Source organism: Mastacembelus armatus, chromosome 17 (assembly GCF_900324485.2).
Source record: "Mastacembelus armatus chromosome 17, fMasArm1.2, whole genome shotgun sequence".
In the NCBI taxonomy this organism is placed as follows: Eukaryota; Metazoa; Chordata; class Actinopteri; order Synbranchiformes; family Mastacembelidae; genus Mastacembelus; species Mastacembelus armatus.
This window is the reverse complement of record NC_046649.1, coordinates 7,103,562-7,123,779: the sequence shown is the minus strand read 5'-3', so window position 1 is coordinate 7,123,779 and position 20,218 is coordinate 7,103,562. Positions and strand designations below refer to the sequence as shown.

The 20,218-nt window shown below is 41.0% G+C and overlaps 1 protein-coding gene across 1 annotated transcript; it reads left to right on the top strand.

Moving 5' to 3' along the window:
• The first annotated feature begins 245 nt into the window (after nt 1–245).
• ankrd33bb (ankyrin repeat domain 33Bb) lies at nt 246–10,195 on the top strand. Its single transcript, XM_026313649.1, has 5 exons — nt 246–914; nt 4,504–4,633; nt 6,668–6,808; nt 7,227–7,390; nt 7,492–10,195. Exons 1-5 carry the CDS (start codon nt 429–431, stop codon nt 8,146–8,148), a joined length of 1,578 nt encoding a protein of 525 aa, XP_026169434.1. The 5' UTR covers nt 246–428; the 3' UTR covers nt 8,149–10,195.
• The last annotated feature ends 10,023 nt before the right edge of the window (nt 10,196–20,218 follow it).

The window sequence follows — 20,218 nt, the reverse complement described above, 5'->3', positions numbered from 1 at the left end:
GGAGATTGGCTGTGACCTTTCTGCAGTTTGTAATCATGATTGCTCTTAGGTTTGTGAAACTTCATTTAGCCTATGTGAAAATGTAATACTGATATGCTTAGTAAAGACAAAAACGTCTTGAAGTCCAGCGTGACCACCTCAGATCACTGAAAAGATCGACGTTTTACGAACTTTTATGGCAAACTCAGAAGTTTTCACAATGACAGAGAATTGGCAGTAGCTACCTACAATGATCTTTTGCCTCCCTGTGACCTTTGGTAACCCCTGTCTCATGGGAAACCCAACAGAAACCGATAGAAGTTGAGCATGGAAGGATTCAGTCTTCTGTCAGGTAGGATGAGTTGCAATATTTTGGCCTGCCTATGGGCATAAACTCTAGGTCCCTGGCAAAAAAATTTAAATAGGTGTGTAGGTGTTGGAGAGTTTAAATGGTGTTAATAACAGAAGAACATGGTCATGGTTCAAATATTCAAGAGAATGGAGTGGTTGGAGGACATGGACTTGGCCAGACGGAGTTTAGGACCAGTAAAGTGGCTATGGACACACCAGTCATGTCCATCACTAAGGTTGATGAAGATGGGGATGAGTGCGAAATATCAGGACAAGACGATAATGCAGAGGCTGAAGTTGATTACACACGTAACTACTGGGAGGATGAGGATGATATCTACCAGGAGTTTGAGGAGTTGGACTTTGATGCCTTGCCAGATTGCACAGACACACGAAGCATTGCCTCAGATGATTCCTACTATCCATCAAACAATTCAGCCATCTCTCAAAGGGACTGCTCACTGAGCCCAGAGCCAATCTCCTTCTTCAAGGCCTGCTGCAACAACAACGCCATCATTGTCAAGATTATGATTAGACAAGGCGTGACTGAAGAGGAAGTGAAGGAGACTGATAGAAACAGAAGAGTAGGTGTCTGAGTTCACACACATTATAATATAATGTTTATTTTCAGGGACTTTTTCACTACTATCTTGAAACCAGCAAAGTTCTGTGACAAAGTTTGTAACAGAACAAAAATCCCAATGTTTCCTGTATCAAAGGCTGGAAACATTTACTACAAATTCCTGCATGCCACAAAGCCTTATTGGCACATGTGTCACTTCAAACATATCCAGAATCAACTGTACTCACTTTACTAACACGCTATCAAACATTTATTGAGCAAAGAATTCACAGAACCACTGTATAGGATTTCTTCCACAGAAAAATATATTTAAAACTCTGAAATAACTTAGTGTGGTTTGCAGAATAGGTATCGGAAAAACATGATTCCCTGTCTAGAGCCAGTTTTTGGTTTGTCCTTTCTAGGCCACTGTAGAAACATGGCAGTACAACATGGCTGCCTCTGTAAAAGGAGACCCACTGCCTATGTACATTTAAAAGGCTCATTCAGAGATTAAAAAAGAAAGGTATTTCATGATGACTACACACAGATAACATATTTATGAACACTGTGTTCAGTTTCTGCTAATAGATCATGCTAAAGATTTAACAGTGAGCCTTTAAAACATGCACTCTAATCACTGGCATTTCAACCTGGAAATGGGAATTAACAGCTGTACATTTCAAATTTCCAACACATTTTCCCCTCTCACTGTTGCTCATACACTCAGCCACTGCTTTAAAAAGGAGTGGGACTGTGATGCTTGTCCGGTTCAGTACTGTGGAAGTCATGGTGCCAACTGTTCCTGCTCAACAGTAGGGAGCTGTTGCATCATGTCTGAACAACAGATTTAAAATCAATATGATGTTTTACCTTTATATGGGAACTGTTGCTGTTGCCCATCATGTATATGATCTGTTCTAAATACATATAACCTAAAGTTTACAGGTTAAATGACAAACCTAAAAAACTGAACTTTTTTGATTGTGAGCACAGCAAACAAAGAAGTTCATGTCTAAAATGTAACATGTCTTGGAAATGAATCCTGTAATTGGTCACTTTGAGTCTAGTAGCTAAGATGTGTTTTGATATGTAACCAAAAGGTACAGTTAGGTGCAGTTTTTCTTACCAACAGTCACATGAGGTTTTGCAGTCAGGCCAGCTGCATGCAGCTTCTGAAGCCGTGAAGCCACATGAAGGAAGGTTCAGAGCAGTTGGTTAAGCCTCCACTGACAGATGGGGAGTATAAACTGCACAGTGACAGTGTCAAGGCACAGCTTGACATCAGAGCCCAGCTTTTAAAGGGCTTGCTATGGCAGACTTCAGCACTAAGTAAGAGGCCCTGTATGCTTATAAACAAGGATTGTACTGCAATACTTTGGCAGTAATGTCTTTTAGAACATCTGGGAATGAGCTGCAATGGAAATATTAATATGTCATGACAAGATCATGTATCATAGGATCATACTATTGGGACTGAGTCAAACAGTGGTTCTGTTAGAAGTAAGATTTGACTGAAAACATCAAACGGGTGTCCCTTTAAAGGTTTGATGTGTAATATGTGGTACAATCTCTTAGCAAAAATGGAATATAGTATTTATAAATGTGTTGTCAGTGTGTTATCAGGGGCAGCACTGTGGTTTAGTGGTTAGCATTGTTGCCTCACAGCAAGAAGGTTCCTGGTTTGAAACCCATCAGGGACCTTTCTGTGAGGAGTTTGCATGTTCTCCCTGTGCTTGTGTGGGTTTTCTCCAGGTACTCTGGTTTCCTCCCACAGTCCAAAAACATGTATGTCAGGTTGATTGGTGACTCTAAATTGCCCATAGGAGTGAGTGTGAGTGTGTGAGGTTGTTTGTCTCTATGTGGCCCTGTGATGGACTGGGGACCTGTCCAGGGTGGACCCCTGCCTTTCACCCAGAGAGAGCTGGGATAGGCTCCAGCAGATCCCTGTGACCCTGGTTAAGGAATAAGTTGGTATAGATGCTGTATGGATGCATGGATGTGTAGAGTGTAATCACCAACTGTTGCATTTTCTTATTCTTAGAATGAGCACCATGTTTCTACAGTGGCCTAGGAAAGACAAACCAAGCACTGGCTCTAGACAGGGAATTGGATTTGTTTTATTTTAAAGGTACCCTCCTTTGCACCTCAGGGGGCTGGAGTGTGAGAATGTTTCATTCTGTGATCTCACCACTAGATGCCACCAAATCTTTCACATTTACACACTGCACTGTTAAAATAAAAGATCGCCTACCCAGCTGCCCTATTTGGTCCCTGTGGGGAAACTCTTCATTAACTCAGAGTACTGCTGAATCAATGCATGCACAGCAAAAAAGATGATCACTGCACATTGGGTGTCATATTTAATATTTGTCATATCACCCAGTGGTGCTGCAGAAGCCTCATATCTTGTCTCACCAACTCTCTGTCTAATTCACCCTTTCTTAATAAATGCAAGTACATTATTATAAATGATAAAAATAAATATGGCATTTAGGTTTCTTTGGCTTTAGAAGAAACTAATCTGTGCACATGCAGTGGTTTCAGATGCTGTTAGTTCAAGACACATATTTAAATTAGCATCTACAAATACATTGTCTCACTGCAAAATGCTCTGTTTTGTTTCAAAATTCATCTGCTCTGTCAGATTGTTTACTCATAAATATGCTAATTGTGTTAATTCAATATTACAGTGTGTTCTGCATACAGTGTTTTTCTTTATCCAGATCCACATACAGATCACCTGGTTTTTAAATGTACACTTATTTAAAAACTGGTACAGATAATGTGGATAATCTGGTGGTTGACTCTAAACTGTCAGTGGTTGCCTCAATGGACTTTTCAGCAATGTTGGTATATGGCCTTGCTGGTGAGGTAATTCATTATAAATTAGCTCCAACTTTAAACCAAAGTGGAGTAGAAACTGGATCCACTTTGGGTTCCACTATGTTTCTACATTGCATATTCTACAATGACTAATCGTTCAATACTACCCACATTTATTTTCACAGTTCTCTATCTGTACATGCTGCTGCATGCTCATAATACAGTGGTTCACTCTTGTTGATGTGGTTGATTTATTGTCACACCAAAGGCTACAGGCAGATAAGTGGAACACCTGGTAGATTGTGAAATTTATCAGTAAAGCTTATTATTTGTCCTAAGAAGTAACCCTGTTCCATTTGTTCCATTTTCAAATCAGAAGTTAGCCCAATACGATGCTAGCTCTGTTCTAATGGGTGTTACCTCTTTAAAATAATAATAAATAAAAAAAAATAGTAATTTACATATTTTAGTGCTCGACCATTACATGTGGAAACCCATGTTTCACCTGGGTTCACAGTTTCTTACAGAATTAAAACCTGTTTCACACACTGAAAAGCAGCCTTTTTTTTTTTTTTTTTGCAGGCATAATTTATTTTATTTTGTGAAGATCGCTGCAGAAGATCACTCATCACTGCAGGGATCTTCTCCCATGTGGAAATATGGCTATGGATCCATAAAAAAAGATTTACTGCATCCCTGAGAAACAATTTAGGTGTTCTTAATGACTAAAATTTATCACAGACAAAGCCACATGAAGAAGCTCAAGCACTTTTGTTGTGTTGCAGTCTGGTCTAATTGTGGCATGCTACCATGGCTATGTGGATGTGGTCATCGCCCTTTCTCAGTGCCCATATCTTGATGTCAACTGGCAGGATAATGAAGGCAACACTGCTCTTATTACTGCAGCACAAGCAGGTAAAACCACCTTCAACCACAGACTTGAGCATCTATCTATATATATATATATAGATGCTTTAAGATGATTTTCACTGTGACTTGGCAAAATACTAATTGAACTGAATGTCCCATACTTATGGCCCTTTGAGGGAGTCACTGTGCTAGTAGACACTGAGCTACTAGACACTGCGTGAGACTGGTGTGTTAACTATCTATACTGAGGAATAAATCTCTGTTTCTGACAACTTTTGTTATTTCCCTCACTGGACCTTTCAGCAATGTTTGTGTGGGGCCCTACTGGTTAGAAACTGTTTTAATGATTGAAATTACAACCCAATATACTCACTTAGACAGGAATCCATAAACGGGTCTGTAGAGGTGGCAGAGAGTTTACTGAGTTTGAGTTCCACTGTCGTTCTCCCATATTTAACACAATGCAGTGATGTTTCATTATTACAGAAACAATCCTCATTAAATTCCAGGGCAAAAAGCCTTTAGACATGACAATCCTGACACACCTTTTGTGAGCAAACAATGTCTATTATCACTATAAATATGCAAACTTTAAAACATCCATTGAATCCGTGTCACAATTTGTGCGTTCACAAACCCAGTAATGGCGTCTTTACCTTGTGTTACCTTTCCTCATAATCTATCTAATAGCTATTGTCTGAGCTTGCTCCCAGTGTGATATGTTAGCTTGTATACTTTTATGATTCTCTCCCCCACTGCTTTTTATGCATAATGTATGGTGGTAGAAATTTTATTGCAGACAATTGAGTTTCAAAATGTATCCAAATTCAAGCATAGACCATATTATGAGGTCTGGTGCTTCCAGTTGCAAGAATCAGTTATTTGCTGGCATTACAATGTACCATTGTAAGTATCCTCATAGTGATGCAACCACATGTATCAGACGTGGTGCCCCGGCCTCTGATCTGCTAACAATGATGAATGGCTCACTGTGGCCTGTGATGAATAGCTGCAGGATACTCTTCATTTTCTGCTTCATTAAAAGAACTATTGATCCTCTTTTATGACAAAGTGCTCTGCAACACCTCAGGGGAACTGGTGACCAAGACAGTGAGTCCACATGACTGCAGCAAAGTGGTCATCTGAGTAAGAAGAAGAAAAAACTTTCTCTAAAACTCTTCACTGAACTGCCTAAGGTAGAAAGCACAGGTATGGGTTGGGAAGGACATGCTCCAGTATTAACCCTTCTACTCATGTTTCCATTCAACCATTCTCTTTCCAGCTGTATCTCGTTAATGGATTCCTGTTGCAAGGTAAAATCAGCATTTTGCCAACTTCAAGGAATATCAGGAGATGTTTCATTACCTTGGATTTAGACTGGATTTACTCAATTAGGAACTTCCTTGTGAACGGTTAAAAAGCTGCAGTTTGACTTGTTCCCAGTGAAGTTACTTATCCAATCCCCAAAGTGGATAACAAGTGTATGTTTGAAATCAGGACACACAACTTTTTTACACAACTGTAGATGTGTGTAGATTTGAAGCAGTCTGGGGACATTAGTGCTAGAGATCATTTAAATTGCCTTTTGCAATAATTTATGCTCCCGAGTTACTGCATCTATTCACTTTGTTTCATAACTGCACATGTATTATTCATTTGTGCTTATGAATTTGTAATTTGTGTCTGTTGATCAAGACACCATATTATTAATCAGTGTTATTAACACTTTTAACTTTTGTTTAGAGCACAGCAAAGATATCACAGTACTATTTGACAGGGGAATGTGGTATATATCCACACATTTTGATACAAAATCACCTAAACAAGCTCCTAGCTCCACTGAAACAAGCTTTTATAAAATGTCATGTGGTTAATCCAGCAAACTAATATGCTTTGAGGACAGGTGAGAGCTTGGTATTTCCCATCATGCCCTGTGGTCTTGCAAGTGGTGAAGAGCAGTTGTGGCACCTGGCTACAAGCACTGCAGCCACCTTGACCTAGTGATGTGCAGCAGTCAATGTGATCGGTTCTGTGCAGACCTGACACATTTAACACAATTTGATTCTCTCTGCTCTGCAGGTCATGTGATCATCTCTAACTATTTACTGAACTACTTCCCTGGACTAGACATCGATAGGAGGAACTGTCATGGTTTCACAGCTTTGATGAAGGCTGCAATGCAGGGTCGCCCTGAATGTGTCAGGGCACTTATGCTGGCTGGTATGTACGGCTTAAACTAATTTTCATTGCTCAGCTACAGACAGACCGAAGTGTGTATGCTGAGCTTTTTTCTTCTGACCTGAATTGATCTGTACAGTATGTTTGAGTACATAAAGGTAGCAATCACCTTTGATAAATCACTGTACAGATTCAATTCAGTACAAATCAGTTTATTTGTATAGCAGCAAATCATCATACAATCATCTCAAGGCACTTAATGCGCTGATGGAGAGTCCTCAGGCAGTCTATGCTTATAGTAACATAACTAAGGGATGGTTCAGTGTGACCTGAGCCAGAACTTTCCTTTGTCAAAAAGGAAAGTTGTAAGTCTACACTTAAAAGATGATAAGCAGATTAAAATTTAGTCATAGATCCATCTTCTTTCGTCAAATGTCTCCAACAATCTTGATTTTTCCAGGAAGTGATATTCAGGCGCGGGACTACGGCCGCAGAATGACGCCCAGGGAGTGGGCTCTCTTCACTGGTCGATATGAGACAGCCCACTTGATGTATCAACTGATGTTGAAGCCCTGTGCTGAGCAGTTCTGTGATTCCTTCTCCCTGGAGTGGCCCATGTTAGAGGTTAATACATTCATAATAACTACAGCCTTCTGTATAGAGATTCAGATGTTGATTTTTTTAAAAAGTTGATTCCTTTTAAACCGCAACATTTTCTTGTGCAGGAGCTGGTTGTCCAGGCCCAAGATCCCAAGTCCTGCTGGCGGCGTTTGATGAACTTTCTCTCCTGCTGCCCTTATAGGTTTTACATTAATAACAGGGTTAACCCTGTGGATGACGGTGTTCTTGATCATATGGTCCGGATCACCACCAGCATCTCCAGCCCATTCATCGCTACAGCTTGCCACACAGTGTGTCCTAGCAGCCCGCCTTGCATTGGAAAGCGGCGTCATGCTGTGCAGGAGATTCTGAGGAGGCAACGGGTGGCTGAGCTGAAGCGTCTGGGCCCAGACAGACTGAACAACTACAAGAGATTTTTTCAAAACTCACGGATTCTGCTCATCCCCAAGATGAGGGATCGAAGGGCCAGCCTCCAGCCTCAGCTGCTTAGGGATGTGGCTATAGCATCCACACTGGCCATTAGACGAGCCAGCCTCCTCCCGCTCAATATGCTGAGGAGAAGCAGTGTGCGTCCGGGCATTGTGGTGCCCATAGTGAGGCTCTGCAAAGCCCCGGTTCCTAGCTTTATACCAGAAAACCCCCGGAAAAACACGAACCACAACCAGCTGCAGATACCCAAGTGGAATTACAAGATGAAGATAATAGAGAGGACGCAGGATGCGGGGAGGCAAAGACTGCTAACTCTGTCAAGGAGGAGGTGAGGCAAAAACAGGACATGACTTCTGCAACCCCAATGAGCTTCAGTGAGTCTTATTGGAAAACCCTCACCTGGCTTCTAAACACAGAGTTGTACTGTAAGATGAACCTGACTGTGTACTTCACTTTTCATTTTTATTTTGGAGATTGCCGACTTTGTTCGATTTATTGCCTTGTTTGTGTGATTTGTGATGCAATGTGTTATATTTTAACACATTATATATGTGTTATACTGTATTTGTAGTATTTACAGTTAATTATGTGGCAAAAGGACAAAAGAAGTGAAATGAAGTTCTTACTGCATCTTTAGGAGATGTTCCTATGGCCTCACAACATTAGCTGTTGTACGAGCTGAACAATAATTCTCTAACTATAGAGGCTGATATAGGAAATTACCTTGAACTTGGCCCTGTATGTGCAGAACTTTTCTGAATCTAAATGTACTGGGAATATGATCAGAGGTGCAGTAACTCTCTCTGGGTTATTTTCTTAACCGTGAAACATGATCACCACTACCTTTGAAGCATGTCCATCCATGTTTGTTGGAGTGTACGGTGGGTTGCATGTGCTGTTCTCCTGAGTGACAGTTTGTTGAGAAATAAGTCCAGTAATGTGCTGACAAGGTTTGCATAATAGCAAACATGTTCCCAGGGGATTCCTGAAGCCATTCGACCACCCTTCAAGTTCTTCAGATGATATATACTGATGCCTTTGAAGTGTGGCTATTTGGAAAATGCATGAACACTTCTGCTGATCATTCCGAAAGATGCCATTGTCTTTAGAAAAATAGAAGCAGAGAGAAAAGATGGGTAATTGGGACACAGGAGAAAAGGCAGGAAGGAAAAGAGGAAGGAAGGAAAGATCAACTGCAGCAAAATAGGCCACAATGAAGCTGAAAAGACTGAGTAAAAGACATGTAAGGTAACAGGTTGAACAAAGGGAAATTTATTAGCAACATTTGCGAGTAAGTGCTGTCAAGAGAGCAGAAAAAGGGGCTTGAAAATGAGGCAAAGTGAGGCAGTTTCAACAGGAGGGAGAGAAGAGCCAAAATGAAGATTGGTGGCTGTGTGCTGCAGTGGATTTTCACAGGAAAGGACCGCTGAGCACACAGGACGAAGCCCAGAAGTCATTTAACACCAAACAGGTAGTAGAACAGGTATTTGCAAGGAAGGGAAGAGCTGAGCTGAGGAGTCAGCTCTCACAGGCTTCCAATATAATCATATGAAATAGTCCACTATTGGGTGCTGCTGTTATATCCTGTATTTATCTTCTGCTCTGTGAGCACAGGAGGGCCATCAGCAGCTTTATTGCAGTAATGAAAAAAACATTTAGAGGAGCTTTCACAAGATACAGACAGTGTGGAGGAAAATAGAGAAAAAGCAAGGTTTCTGACTTCACTCCAAAGATAATGTGAACAAGTTTGCTCAAATATTGGAAGGGACATTTGTATCCTCCTAAAATATTGGTGTAGACATGTCCCTATTATCCATCACTTTCAGTATGAAAATCTCATGAATGAGAAGATGAATGGCAGCATTGTACTCTATGGAGTTTAATGTTTGTGCAAAAATCCTCAAACCACTGGTTTTGTGCTCCCTTCAGGTCCAATTAAGTTACACCTGAGAAAGCTAACATATTAATGATGATCCCAGCAATAACAACAACAATAATAATAATAATAAAATATACTTTCGAGGAAGGGTGTGAGCAAATTAGATTTTAATTTATTTTGGTCATTTTGTGCTATGAGACACAAAATGCCCTTCGGTTAAATGAATTGCTAAGTTTGGTAAATAACCGTGCAACACCAGAGGGATGCTCTGTACTCTACTCTTTTCTACTGTTGACCAGGGCCTGGACTGGTCTGAAGTGGGCCACAGTGAGCTGGGAACTGGTAAGGGCCTCCCTCTTGGATCTCTTTACATTTCTGCCAAAAACTGGAACTCTTATGTGGCAAAACACGAGACAAATATTAAGCTTTAAAGAATGAGGGAACATGACACTGGAGTGCAACAGAAAGCATCAGCAGCTCAACTCTGAGTCACTCCAACAAGCTGCACTGCACTGAACAGCTGATAACACTGAGGTATAGGAAAACTAAACCTACATGCCAAATGCATTGAACTGAATCTGTTGATTCTGATGGAGAATTATAATTCTGACATGAATATTAAAATAGATTTTTTTAATATCTTCATTTACCATCATTTGTGTATAATTAACTTTCCTTTGATAAATTTAACAATATTGACAGTGTGTAGGGATGATGTAATGTGAGCGATAAACTACAATAAAGGACTTCTCGCTCAATTTCATGCCCCTTCTTGTCATTCTCGGAAAAAAAATGTATTTTATAGACTTTGTGTATAGTTTTAATGAAGGGTGTATCTGTGTTTTGTCTTTCCCAATGCGTTTCATTGCACACAAACACAACCTAAATTACTGTCAACTGCACTAAACTTGCTTGTGATGCTCTAAGGCTGTGCAGCAGAAAAATCACTTTAATTTTTCTACAGCAACTGACTATGTAGCAATCTCCCCACAATATATGTATGCTGTTGTTTTTTTTTTATTTCCACTGGGCAATGTGTGGACAAATCATTGTAAAGTGATTTTCCCACTAAAATCTGTTTAAACGGTATTTTCTTACATCTAGGCAAAATGAACATGAGAGAAGAGAGATGTTGACAAGTATGTTCATATGTTCTGAGGCTGAGTTGCCTTGTGTTGTTAGTGTCCATTCAGTTATTTACAAAAATAAGACAAAGATCCAAAATCAGCATCATCTATTATGTTAATGACAGAAACTAAACTTGAGTCCAAGTTGGATCACTGCACTAATTGCTGAGATTTACAGAATTTATTTACAGAATATTTTAATTCTTTTGGTATATACAGAAAATGCAATAACCAATCTAAACATTATTTCTTAAGTGCTAATTTATATTGAAGAGTAACTGTAACAAATGTTAATAACAAATAATGTAATAGTAATAAAATATTTATTCTTTCCACTTGATGCAGTGTCGTTGGAAGAACCGACAATATACAACACAACATTGTCTTTGTTTGAAATGTCTGCATGTATTGGAGGGAGTTCTGTGTATTCCCTTATGATTATCATTTGTACTTCCCACTGAGGACTTTTATTTTGTAATCATCTCCTGTTCTCCCCTCTTGTAGTCCTCAGTAGCTTTATGTTAATCACTCCTAATCAGTTTCACCTGTCCCTGCTCTGTGTTCTCTCCCTCCTTGTGTGCCTTTATATATATGTACCAGTCCTGTTCCTTTGTTGGTTCGTCCTGGATACTTGCCTGTGAGTTTGTTTGTGTATTAGTCCGTCAGCCTGTGTTCTTCCATGATCTCCAGTGTTTTTCTCTGGTGTTCTTCTCCCGTATGCTTCTCCTGTACCCCTGCCTGTTCTCCCACCTGTACTCCTGTCTGTCCTCCCGTCCTTCTCCTGGCTCCCGACTGTCGTGTTTGAAATAAAGCCTTTGTCCTGCATCTGGGTCCAGTTTTCTTCAATACATAACATATTTTCAGTTTTACCCTGGTACCTGCCAACTATAAAATGATGGTGCAAATAGTATGTCATGGCAGACATAGTGCTCTGTTATAGTCATTTGTTTCTCTTTGTATTTTGAGTTACCTCTTTGAGTTCCCCTTCATAATTCTCTATAATTCCACAATATAAACAACACACACACACACCACATACACATGCATGCACGCACACACACAAACCCCCAAAAATAAATAATTACTTTATTACTTTTCTACATACAACTTAATTAGTTTATTAATTACTATTACTTAATATAATTTAATAACTTTAAATGAGAATAACTGCTGTAACAATTGAATTTCCCCTTGGGGATTAATAAAGTACTTCTTCTTCTTCTTCATGATGTGGCCAGAAAAAGGAGGCTGAGGGTGGAGCCTGGTCAAATGCAGCAGGCCAGGCCAAGGATCAGACCAAGACCTGTAAAGGATGTGGTGGCTTCTAGTTTCAACTTTGTGTTTATATCTTTAGGTTAAATTAAATTTAGGGTACTTTAGTTCTGAGTTAGATTTAGTTTTTGTGAACTGATAGACTGCCTTGTTTAGTTAATTAGGTTTGTCTTTGTAACTCCCTCTTATTCCAGAATGACCGGCCTGATCAGCCAGTATCTATGCTCCCCTTTGTTTCTATTTCAAAAGGTTGGTTTGTAGTTGTTCAGTCAGTTTCACTCCCCCATAGTCCCATAGGCTCATTAGGTGAGCTATGTAAATCAGATGAGAGTCATTAGACCCACACTCCTGAGTTGGTTTCACTTCACACCTGGTCTGAATAGGCTCATTAGGTGACCAATAGAAGTGAGCTCAGGTGAGGGTCATTAGGATCTAATGGTGGACTCATGTGACCCCTCTGATTCACCAACTGGCTGCAGAGTGTGTGCTCCCTGGAAGACATTTTATGTGTTCCTTAATTTCCTGGGAACAGATGAAAGGGCAGCCTAGGGAAACAGAGGTGACGAGGAAGTGATGGGTAAGTTTGGTATGCAGGACAGGAATGCAGAAGGACAGATGGTGGTAGACTTTGCAAAAAGGATGGAAATGGCTGTAGTGAACACATTTTTCCAGAAAAGGGAGGATCATAGGGTGACATAGAAGAGTGGAGGCAGGAGCACAGGAATCAGGCAGGAATCTCCGTGGACCATGATGTTTGCAGATGACATTGTCATCTGTAGTGAGAGCAGGGAGCAGATGGAGGAAAATCTAGAGAGGTGGAGGTTTGCTCTGGAAAGGAGAGGAATGAAGGTTAGCCGCAGTAAAACAGAGTACATGTGTGTAAATGAGAGGGACTCAAGCAGAACGGTGAGGTTACAGGGAGCAGAGGTGAAGAAGGTGGGGGATTTTAAGTACCTAGGGTCAACAGTCCAGAGCAATGGAGAGTGTGGAAAAGAAGTGATGGGCCATCCTCCTGTTAAGTGGTTTTTTGGTTTCTCCAATGTAGAGTTCTGAGCATTCTTCCTTACACTGTATGGTGTATACCACATTGCTCCTCTTTTGTTTTGGTATCTGGTCTTTAGGGTGAACCAGTCTCTGTATCAGTGTGTTGGTGGGTTTGAAGTGAACTGGTATCTGATGTTTCCCAAAAATCCATTTAAGCCTCTCTGAAACACCTGCTACATAAGGAATAATCAGGTTTTTCCTCTGTGGATCTTGAGGCTCAGCTGTGTCTCTTTGATTTTCTGCCTGATGTGGATGTTGCCTTGTTGAAAGCCCACTTAGCCACAGGTTTGTCTTCAAGTGTGTGTCATCCTCCCCCTTTGTTTGCTCTGTGGTGTAAAGTTGACTTAAAAACTAAAAGTCCAGTTTCCATGACTCAACATTTAGGTAACTTCACCTGCATGACTAAGAATCTTCTCAGACACATCTTGGTATAGCATGTGGTGAATATGGTGTAGTAGAGTATACATCAAAATGATGTCTTATTATAGTATGACACTAATCACTCCACAACATCCTGATGGAGCAGAAAAGCAGCTGCAGTGAACAGAACGATACAGGAGATCTTTCATCCCCACTGCCATCAGGCTCTACAGGCTCTACCTACTCACTGCTCACTAATTTAACTAACTACAAGACTAGCTGATTTTCCTCTGCAGGATGAAGAAAATGCATCTAAAGTCTATTCATCCATCTAGCTATATGTTTCCACAGTATTTTCTTTAAAGATTGAGATAGTTCTAGTGATGCTTCATTAGAATGATCCACAACTTGTTTCTGTACAGCTTGTTTACAGATTAGCTCTAGTCTAACACCTAAAAGCCAACTATATTCTCTTTACAATTCCTAAGCTGTTACCTATTCCTGTACTAGTCAAGTACCATCTTTGACTGATTTGGAAACGTGGATCTGCACATTTGAACAAAAGCCAGCTAGCCCAGCCCCATTAGCAGGTGTGGATAGGGAGTCGCACTTGTAACCTGAAAATTGCAGGTTTGAGTCTCAGGTCCGGCGGGGAAATTGTCGGTGGCACGTAGTGAACAGCCAGCGCCCCATCCACCTTCAATACCACGACTGAGGTGAGACCCTTGAGCAAGGGACCGGACCCCCAACTGCTCCCCGGGCGCTGCAGCATTGGCTGCCCACTGCCCCGGGTGTGTGTGCATGGTGTGTGTGTGTTCACTTGCTGTGTGTGTGCACTTGGGATTGGGTTAAAAAGCAGAGCACAAATTCTGAGTATGGGTCACCATACTTGGCCAGTTAACTCACTTTCACTGGAGCCACCAAGCTCAGGGTCTGTTAGCTGTCCAAGAGAAGCTCTGGAGCAGCCCAGAGAATTAGCCTGGGTGATGGTCCGATGGAAACAACCTGCTATAAGCAGAAGCCCATGGCTCATTACCTGCCTGTTCACGTTTCTAACAGTTTTTGTCTGCTCAGCGACACACCCGCTGAGAAACCAGTTCTGGTAATTGGTAGCTCCATAGTGAAGAAACATGAAGTTTGAGACTTCAGCGATCATAGTCAAATGTTTCCTGGGGCCAGAGCCACATGGAGTCAAATCTGAAACTGCTGGCTAAGGCTAAACAGAAATATGGTCAGATTTTTATTCATTCAAGCAATGACACCTGATTACATCAATACTAATAATAGGTCACTAAAATTAATGTTGAGTCGGTGTGTAACTTTGCAAAAACAATGTCAGAATTTTCTCTGGACCCCTCCCCAATCTGACCAGTGATGACATGTTTAGCTGTCGCTGACTGTCTAGGTGGTGTGCAGCAAACGATGTGGGCTTCATAGACAACCGGGCCACTTTCTGAGGAAAACCTGGTCTGGTAGCGAGTGACGGCATCCATCCCACTTTGAATGGTGCAGCTCTCATCTCTAGAAATCTGGCCCAAACCCCATAGAGATTGTTTGCTGCCTGAACATCTAAATCAGATACATCAGAAGATAACACAAGAGGAGTTATTCATGAAAACTTAATAAAAATTAAGACTACTCCTCTTATTGAACAGCAAAACAGAACAGTCAGATGTGGATTATTAAATATTAGGTCTCTTTCATCTAAATCTCTGTTAGTAAATGATTTGATAACTGATCACCAAATTGACTTACTCTGTCTTACTGAAACCTGGTTACAGCAGGATGAATATGTCAGTCTGAATGAATCAACCCCCCTCAGTCATAAAAATGATCATGTTCCTCGAAGCACAGGTCGAGGTGGAGGAGTAGCTGCAATCTTCCACTCAAACTTATTATTAAACTTTCATCCTCAGAACAGTTATAACTCATTTGAGAGCCTCACTCTTAGTCTCTCACATACAAACTGGAAAACACAAAAACCAGTTCTACTTGTCATTGTGTACCGTCCACCTGTCCCTTACTCAGAGTTTTTAACTGAATTTCCAGACTTCCTGTCTGATTTAGTGCTTAGATCAGATAAAGTTATTATAGTGGGAGATTTTAACATTCATGTAGATGTTGAAAATAACAGCCTCAGCATTGCATTTAATTCTATATTAGATTCAATTGGTTTCATTCAAAACGTTAATAAACCCACCCACTGTTTTAATCACACCCTTGATCTTGTTCTGACCTATGGCATCGAAATTGAACATTTAATAGTTTTTCCCCCAAATCCTGTTTTGTCAGATCATTCTTTAATAACTTTCGAATTTAAAATGATGGATCATGCAGCGTCTGGAAGAAAATTCCACTACAGCAGATGTTTATCCGACAACGCTGTTAATAAATTTAAGAAAATGATTCCATCTTTATTTGCATCTATGCCAAGTATAAACATAGTGGAGGGCAGCTGCCTCAATCCTACTCCCTATCAAACTGATCATATTGTTGACAGCGCTGTAACCTCACTGTGTGAAACTCTTGATACTGTGGCCCCTCTGCCAAAGAACTTAGTGAATCAGAGGAGATTAGCCCCATGGTATAATTTACATGTTCGTACCTTAAAGCAGGCATCACAAAGGCTACAAAGGAAGTGGCGTTCCACATATTTAGAGGAATTTTATCTAGCCTGGAAAAACAGTCTACTAACATATAAAAAAGCTCTCCGTAAAGCCAGAACTGCATACTATTCATCACTAATAGAGGAAAATAAGAACAATCCCAGGTTTCTTTTCAGCACTGTAGGCAGGCTGACAAAAGGTCAAAGCTCTGTTGAGCCCAGTGTTCCCTTAGCTCTCAGCAGTGATGGCTTTATGAGTTTCTTTACAAATAAAATCACAACTATTAGAGATAAAATTCATCAGATGCTTCCTATACCTGCAATAAATGAATCTTCTACTACAGTAGCTCTTGAATCATCTATAGGATCACTGCTTCTTTTCTATACATCTCTCTGAATTCATATCAACATCTTTAGATGGCATAGCTCCGGCGTCCTGCCCTACTGTGACAAAACCTTGGAGTTATTTTTGACCAGGACATGTCCTTTAATTCACTCATAAAACAAATCTCTAGAACTGCATTCTTTCACCTGCGCAACATTTCCAAAATTAGGAACATCCTGTCTCAAAATGATGTAGAAAAACTAGTCTATGCATTTGTTACCTCAAGGCTAGATTACTGTAACTCATTACTATCTGGATGTCCCAGTATCGCCATAAAAAGCCTCCAATTAATCCAGAATGCCGCAGCCAGAGTCCTGACAGGAACTAGCAAGAGAGATCATATTTCTCCTATATTGGCTTCTCTTCATTGACTCCCTGTAAAATCCAGAATAGAATTTAAATTCCTTCTCCTCACATACAAATCCCTTCATGATCCTTCATACCTTAAAGACCTCATAGTACCATATTATCTCAATAGACCACTTCGCTCTTAGAGTGCAGGTCTACTGGTGGTCCCCAGAGTTTCCAAAAGCAGAATGGGAGGCAGAGCCTTTAGCTATCAAGCTCCTCTCCTGTGGATCCATCTCCCAGTCTGGGTTCAGGAGGCAGACACTCTCTGTACTTTTAAGGCTAGACTTAAAACTTTCTGCACTGGGGTAATACAGTCCTGTATTTGTTTTATATATTTCTGCAGTTTATTGTTACTATTGTTGTCATGAATTGATTGTGATTGTGATTAGGCTGGGAGTGATGTTGGTCCATGACCGTTGAGGTTCAGGAATAATCCTAAACCTGCTGAGAAAAATCAAATGCCTCTCCAGTCTCTTCACAATTACATGCAACTAAATGCAGAAGCACATTTTAGCAAAATGAGTTCTGCATACCTTTTCCCTCCTCCCCTCCCCTCCCCTCTCCTCTCCTCTCCTCTCCTCTCCTCTCCTCTCCTCTCCCCTCCTCTCCTCTCCTCTCCCCTCTCCTCTTCTCCCCTCCCCTCCCCTCTCCTCTCCTCTCCTCTCCTCTCCTGTCTTCTCCCCTCCCCTCCTCTCTCTCCTCTCCTCTCCTTTCCTCTCCTCTCCCCTCTCCTCCCCTCCCCTCCCCTCTCTCCTCTCCTCTCCTCTCCTCTCCTCTCCTCTCCCCTCTCCTCCCCTCCCCTCCCCTCTCTCCTCTCCTCTCCTCTCTTCTCCTGTCTTCTCCCCTCCCCTCCTCTCTCTCCTCTCCTTTCCCCTCTCCTCTCCTCTCCTCTCCTCTCCTCTCCTCTCCTTTCCTCTCCTCTCCTCTCCTCCCCTCCCCTCTCTCCTCTCCTCTCCTCTCCTCTCCTCCCCCCTTTCCTCCCCTCCCCTCTCTCCTCTCCTCTCCTCCCCTCTCTCCTCTCCTCTCCTCTCCTCTCTCCTTTCCTCTCCTCTCCTCTCCTCTTCTCCCCCCCTTTCCTCCCCTCCCCTCTCTCCTCTCCTCACCTCTCCTCTCCTCTCCTCTCCTCTCTCTCCCCCCCTTTCCTCCCCTCCCCTCTCTCCTCTCCTCTCCTCTCCTCTCCTCTCCTCTCCTCTCCTCTCTCCTTTCCTCTCCTCTCCTCCCCCCCTTTCCTCCCCTCCCCTCTCTCCTCTCCTCTCCTCTCCTCTCCTCTCCTCTCCTCTCCTCTCCTCACCTCTCCTCTCCTCTCCTCCCCTCTCAAACTGAGCTTGGCTCTGCTGAAGGTTTCTTCTATTAAAGCACTATCACCAAGTGCTTACTCCTAAGTCAATTTTTGGGTTTCTTCTGTGAAGTGCTTTAAAATGATTGTATTGTGATTTATTTGTTCTATACAAATAAATTGAATTGATTTGAATTGAAATCATAGGTAGGCAGGTTGAGAATTAAGATAATTTATTAAACCAACCTCCAGAGTCTGCCTCATGTTGTTTTAAGCCTGGGTGTCCTACAAAAGATATGTGTTGTAGCTGAGATAAAAAACAAAAAGATGCACTTTAGCTCACCTCTCATTTCTGGAGCAGTGTCAGACAACTCGCCTCTGCTCTGTGCTGCAGCAGTACCGGTGTAATAACAAAACACATGACCTAACCCCATCTCTCACAGACAAAACTTGTGCCTGTGGTTTGCTCATCTATCTGCATATAGAGTCATGCAGCACAAGCCTCGGAGACTAAAATGGCTGCCACCCTGACCTGTGTTGCAATTGCTGTAATGACCACAAGAGAGCACTCATGGCCCTTTAGACATTAATATAGTTACATGTAGCATTAATATGAACACATGCTCACAGGCTGCTATATGAGAAACAGCATAGATCCAACATCTTTAACATCTATGAAGAGTGTGAGCATTTTCATGTGTTGTTAATTGTTTTCCTCACAAATACATAAAATGTTTTGTAAATGTTGATGCAATATATATAGCAACACGTTTCTGCTTCCGTGTTTAAACCTAACTCTCATCATCTGGAGGTTTAAATACCCAGATTTATTCTTTTACTTGTTTGCTTAAGTGCTGACAAACTGTTAAAATAGTTAGTGATAGGAAATTCATCAAAAGTAAAAATTATGTGCATTACTCTCTTGTCAAAATTCAAGAGAGTTAAAATATGATTGCATTGCCATTGCAGCATGTTATTGATTATCTTTGAAACAATTTTAAAATGCACCATGTGAGTGTGAAATAAACTGGTTATAAGGTTATAAGAACTAGACTTTGACACAGAATGATGCTACATGACAGGGCTTTTTGACAGGTATACAGAAATACAGGACCCTGTTGATATTGTTTTTCTGGTGCAAATTTTCAAACAAAAGTGCAAGAAAACAACAGATGTTCATAAGCTGAAAAATGAAAGTCTCAATCTGAAATCTTTTAAGTTACAATTCAGGTTGAGTCCCAGGTCTAATGTTTCCAACTTAATAGGTCTATTCCAAGAGCATTGTCTATATTTGTTTGGTTGGCTTTGTGCTCATGTGATTCCACATACACTAGTCATGTAATAGACCCTCCCATCATGCACTAGGGTAATACAATCCTGTATTTGTTTTATATGTTTCTGCAGTTTATTGTTACTATTGCCGTGAATTGATTGTGATTGTGATTAGGCTGGGAGTGATGTTGGTCCATGACCGTTGAGGTTCAGGAATAATCCTAAGCCTGTGTTGCACAGACACACTGTGTTGCATTATCAAATTATTAAGTTATACAGAACAAAACATTTCTCAAAAATGTTTCCTCTTATTGTGTGAGTCAGGTCTGAAGTATAGGGGCGAGTTGTGAGTCTGTTTATGTGGAACTTGAATGCCACTTGTACAGGGTGCAGGGTTATGATTGCAACAGGGAATAAGAAGACTCATAGTAAGTACAGAGTCGACTTGAAAGTCGTTTTCTGAATACTTACTTTTTAAATTCACATTTTTCTGCTGGAGTCAACTTTCATACTGTAGCTCAGGAAGATGGCGACCAATATCCAGATGTCGGAGTGTCCACGAATGCACTATCCAGACAGTTGAAAAATGGTTCCTCCATGCTCCACGTACCACAAAACAATAACCTTATTTACTTTGTAAAATTGATTGTTCACTATGACGGATGGGTTGTCTCAAGTGAGTTTCAGTTCCTTGTGAGTGTGTTTGTAAATTGTACAGGAGAAAAACAATAGCATCCCTGAGAGGCACTTCAGCTTAGAAAGTTTGTGTTTGGAAATATCATAAAAAAAATCCGGAATCAGGAATATTAAAAAAAATGTATAGGCCTAGTT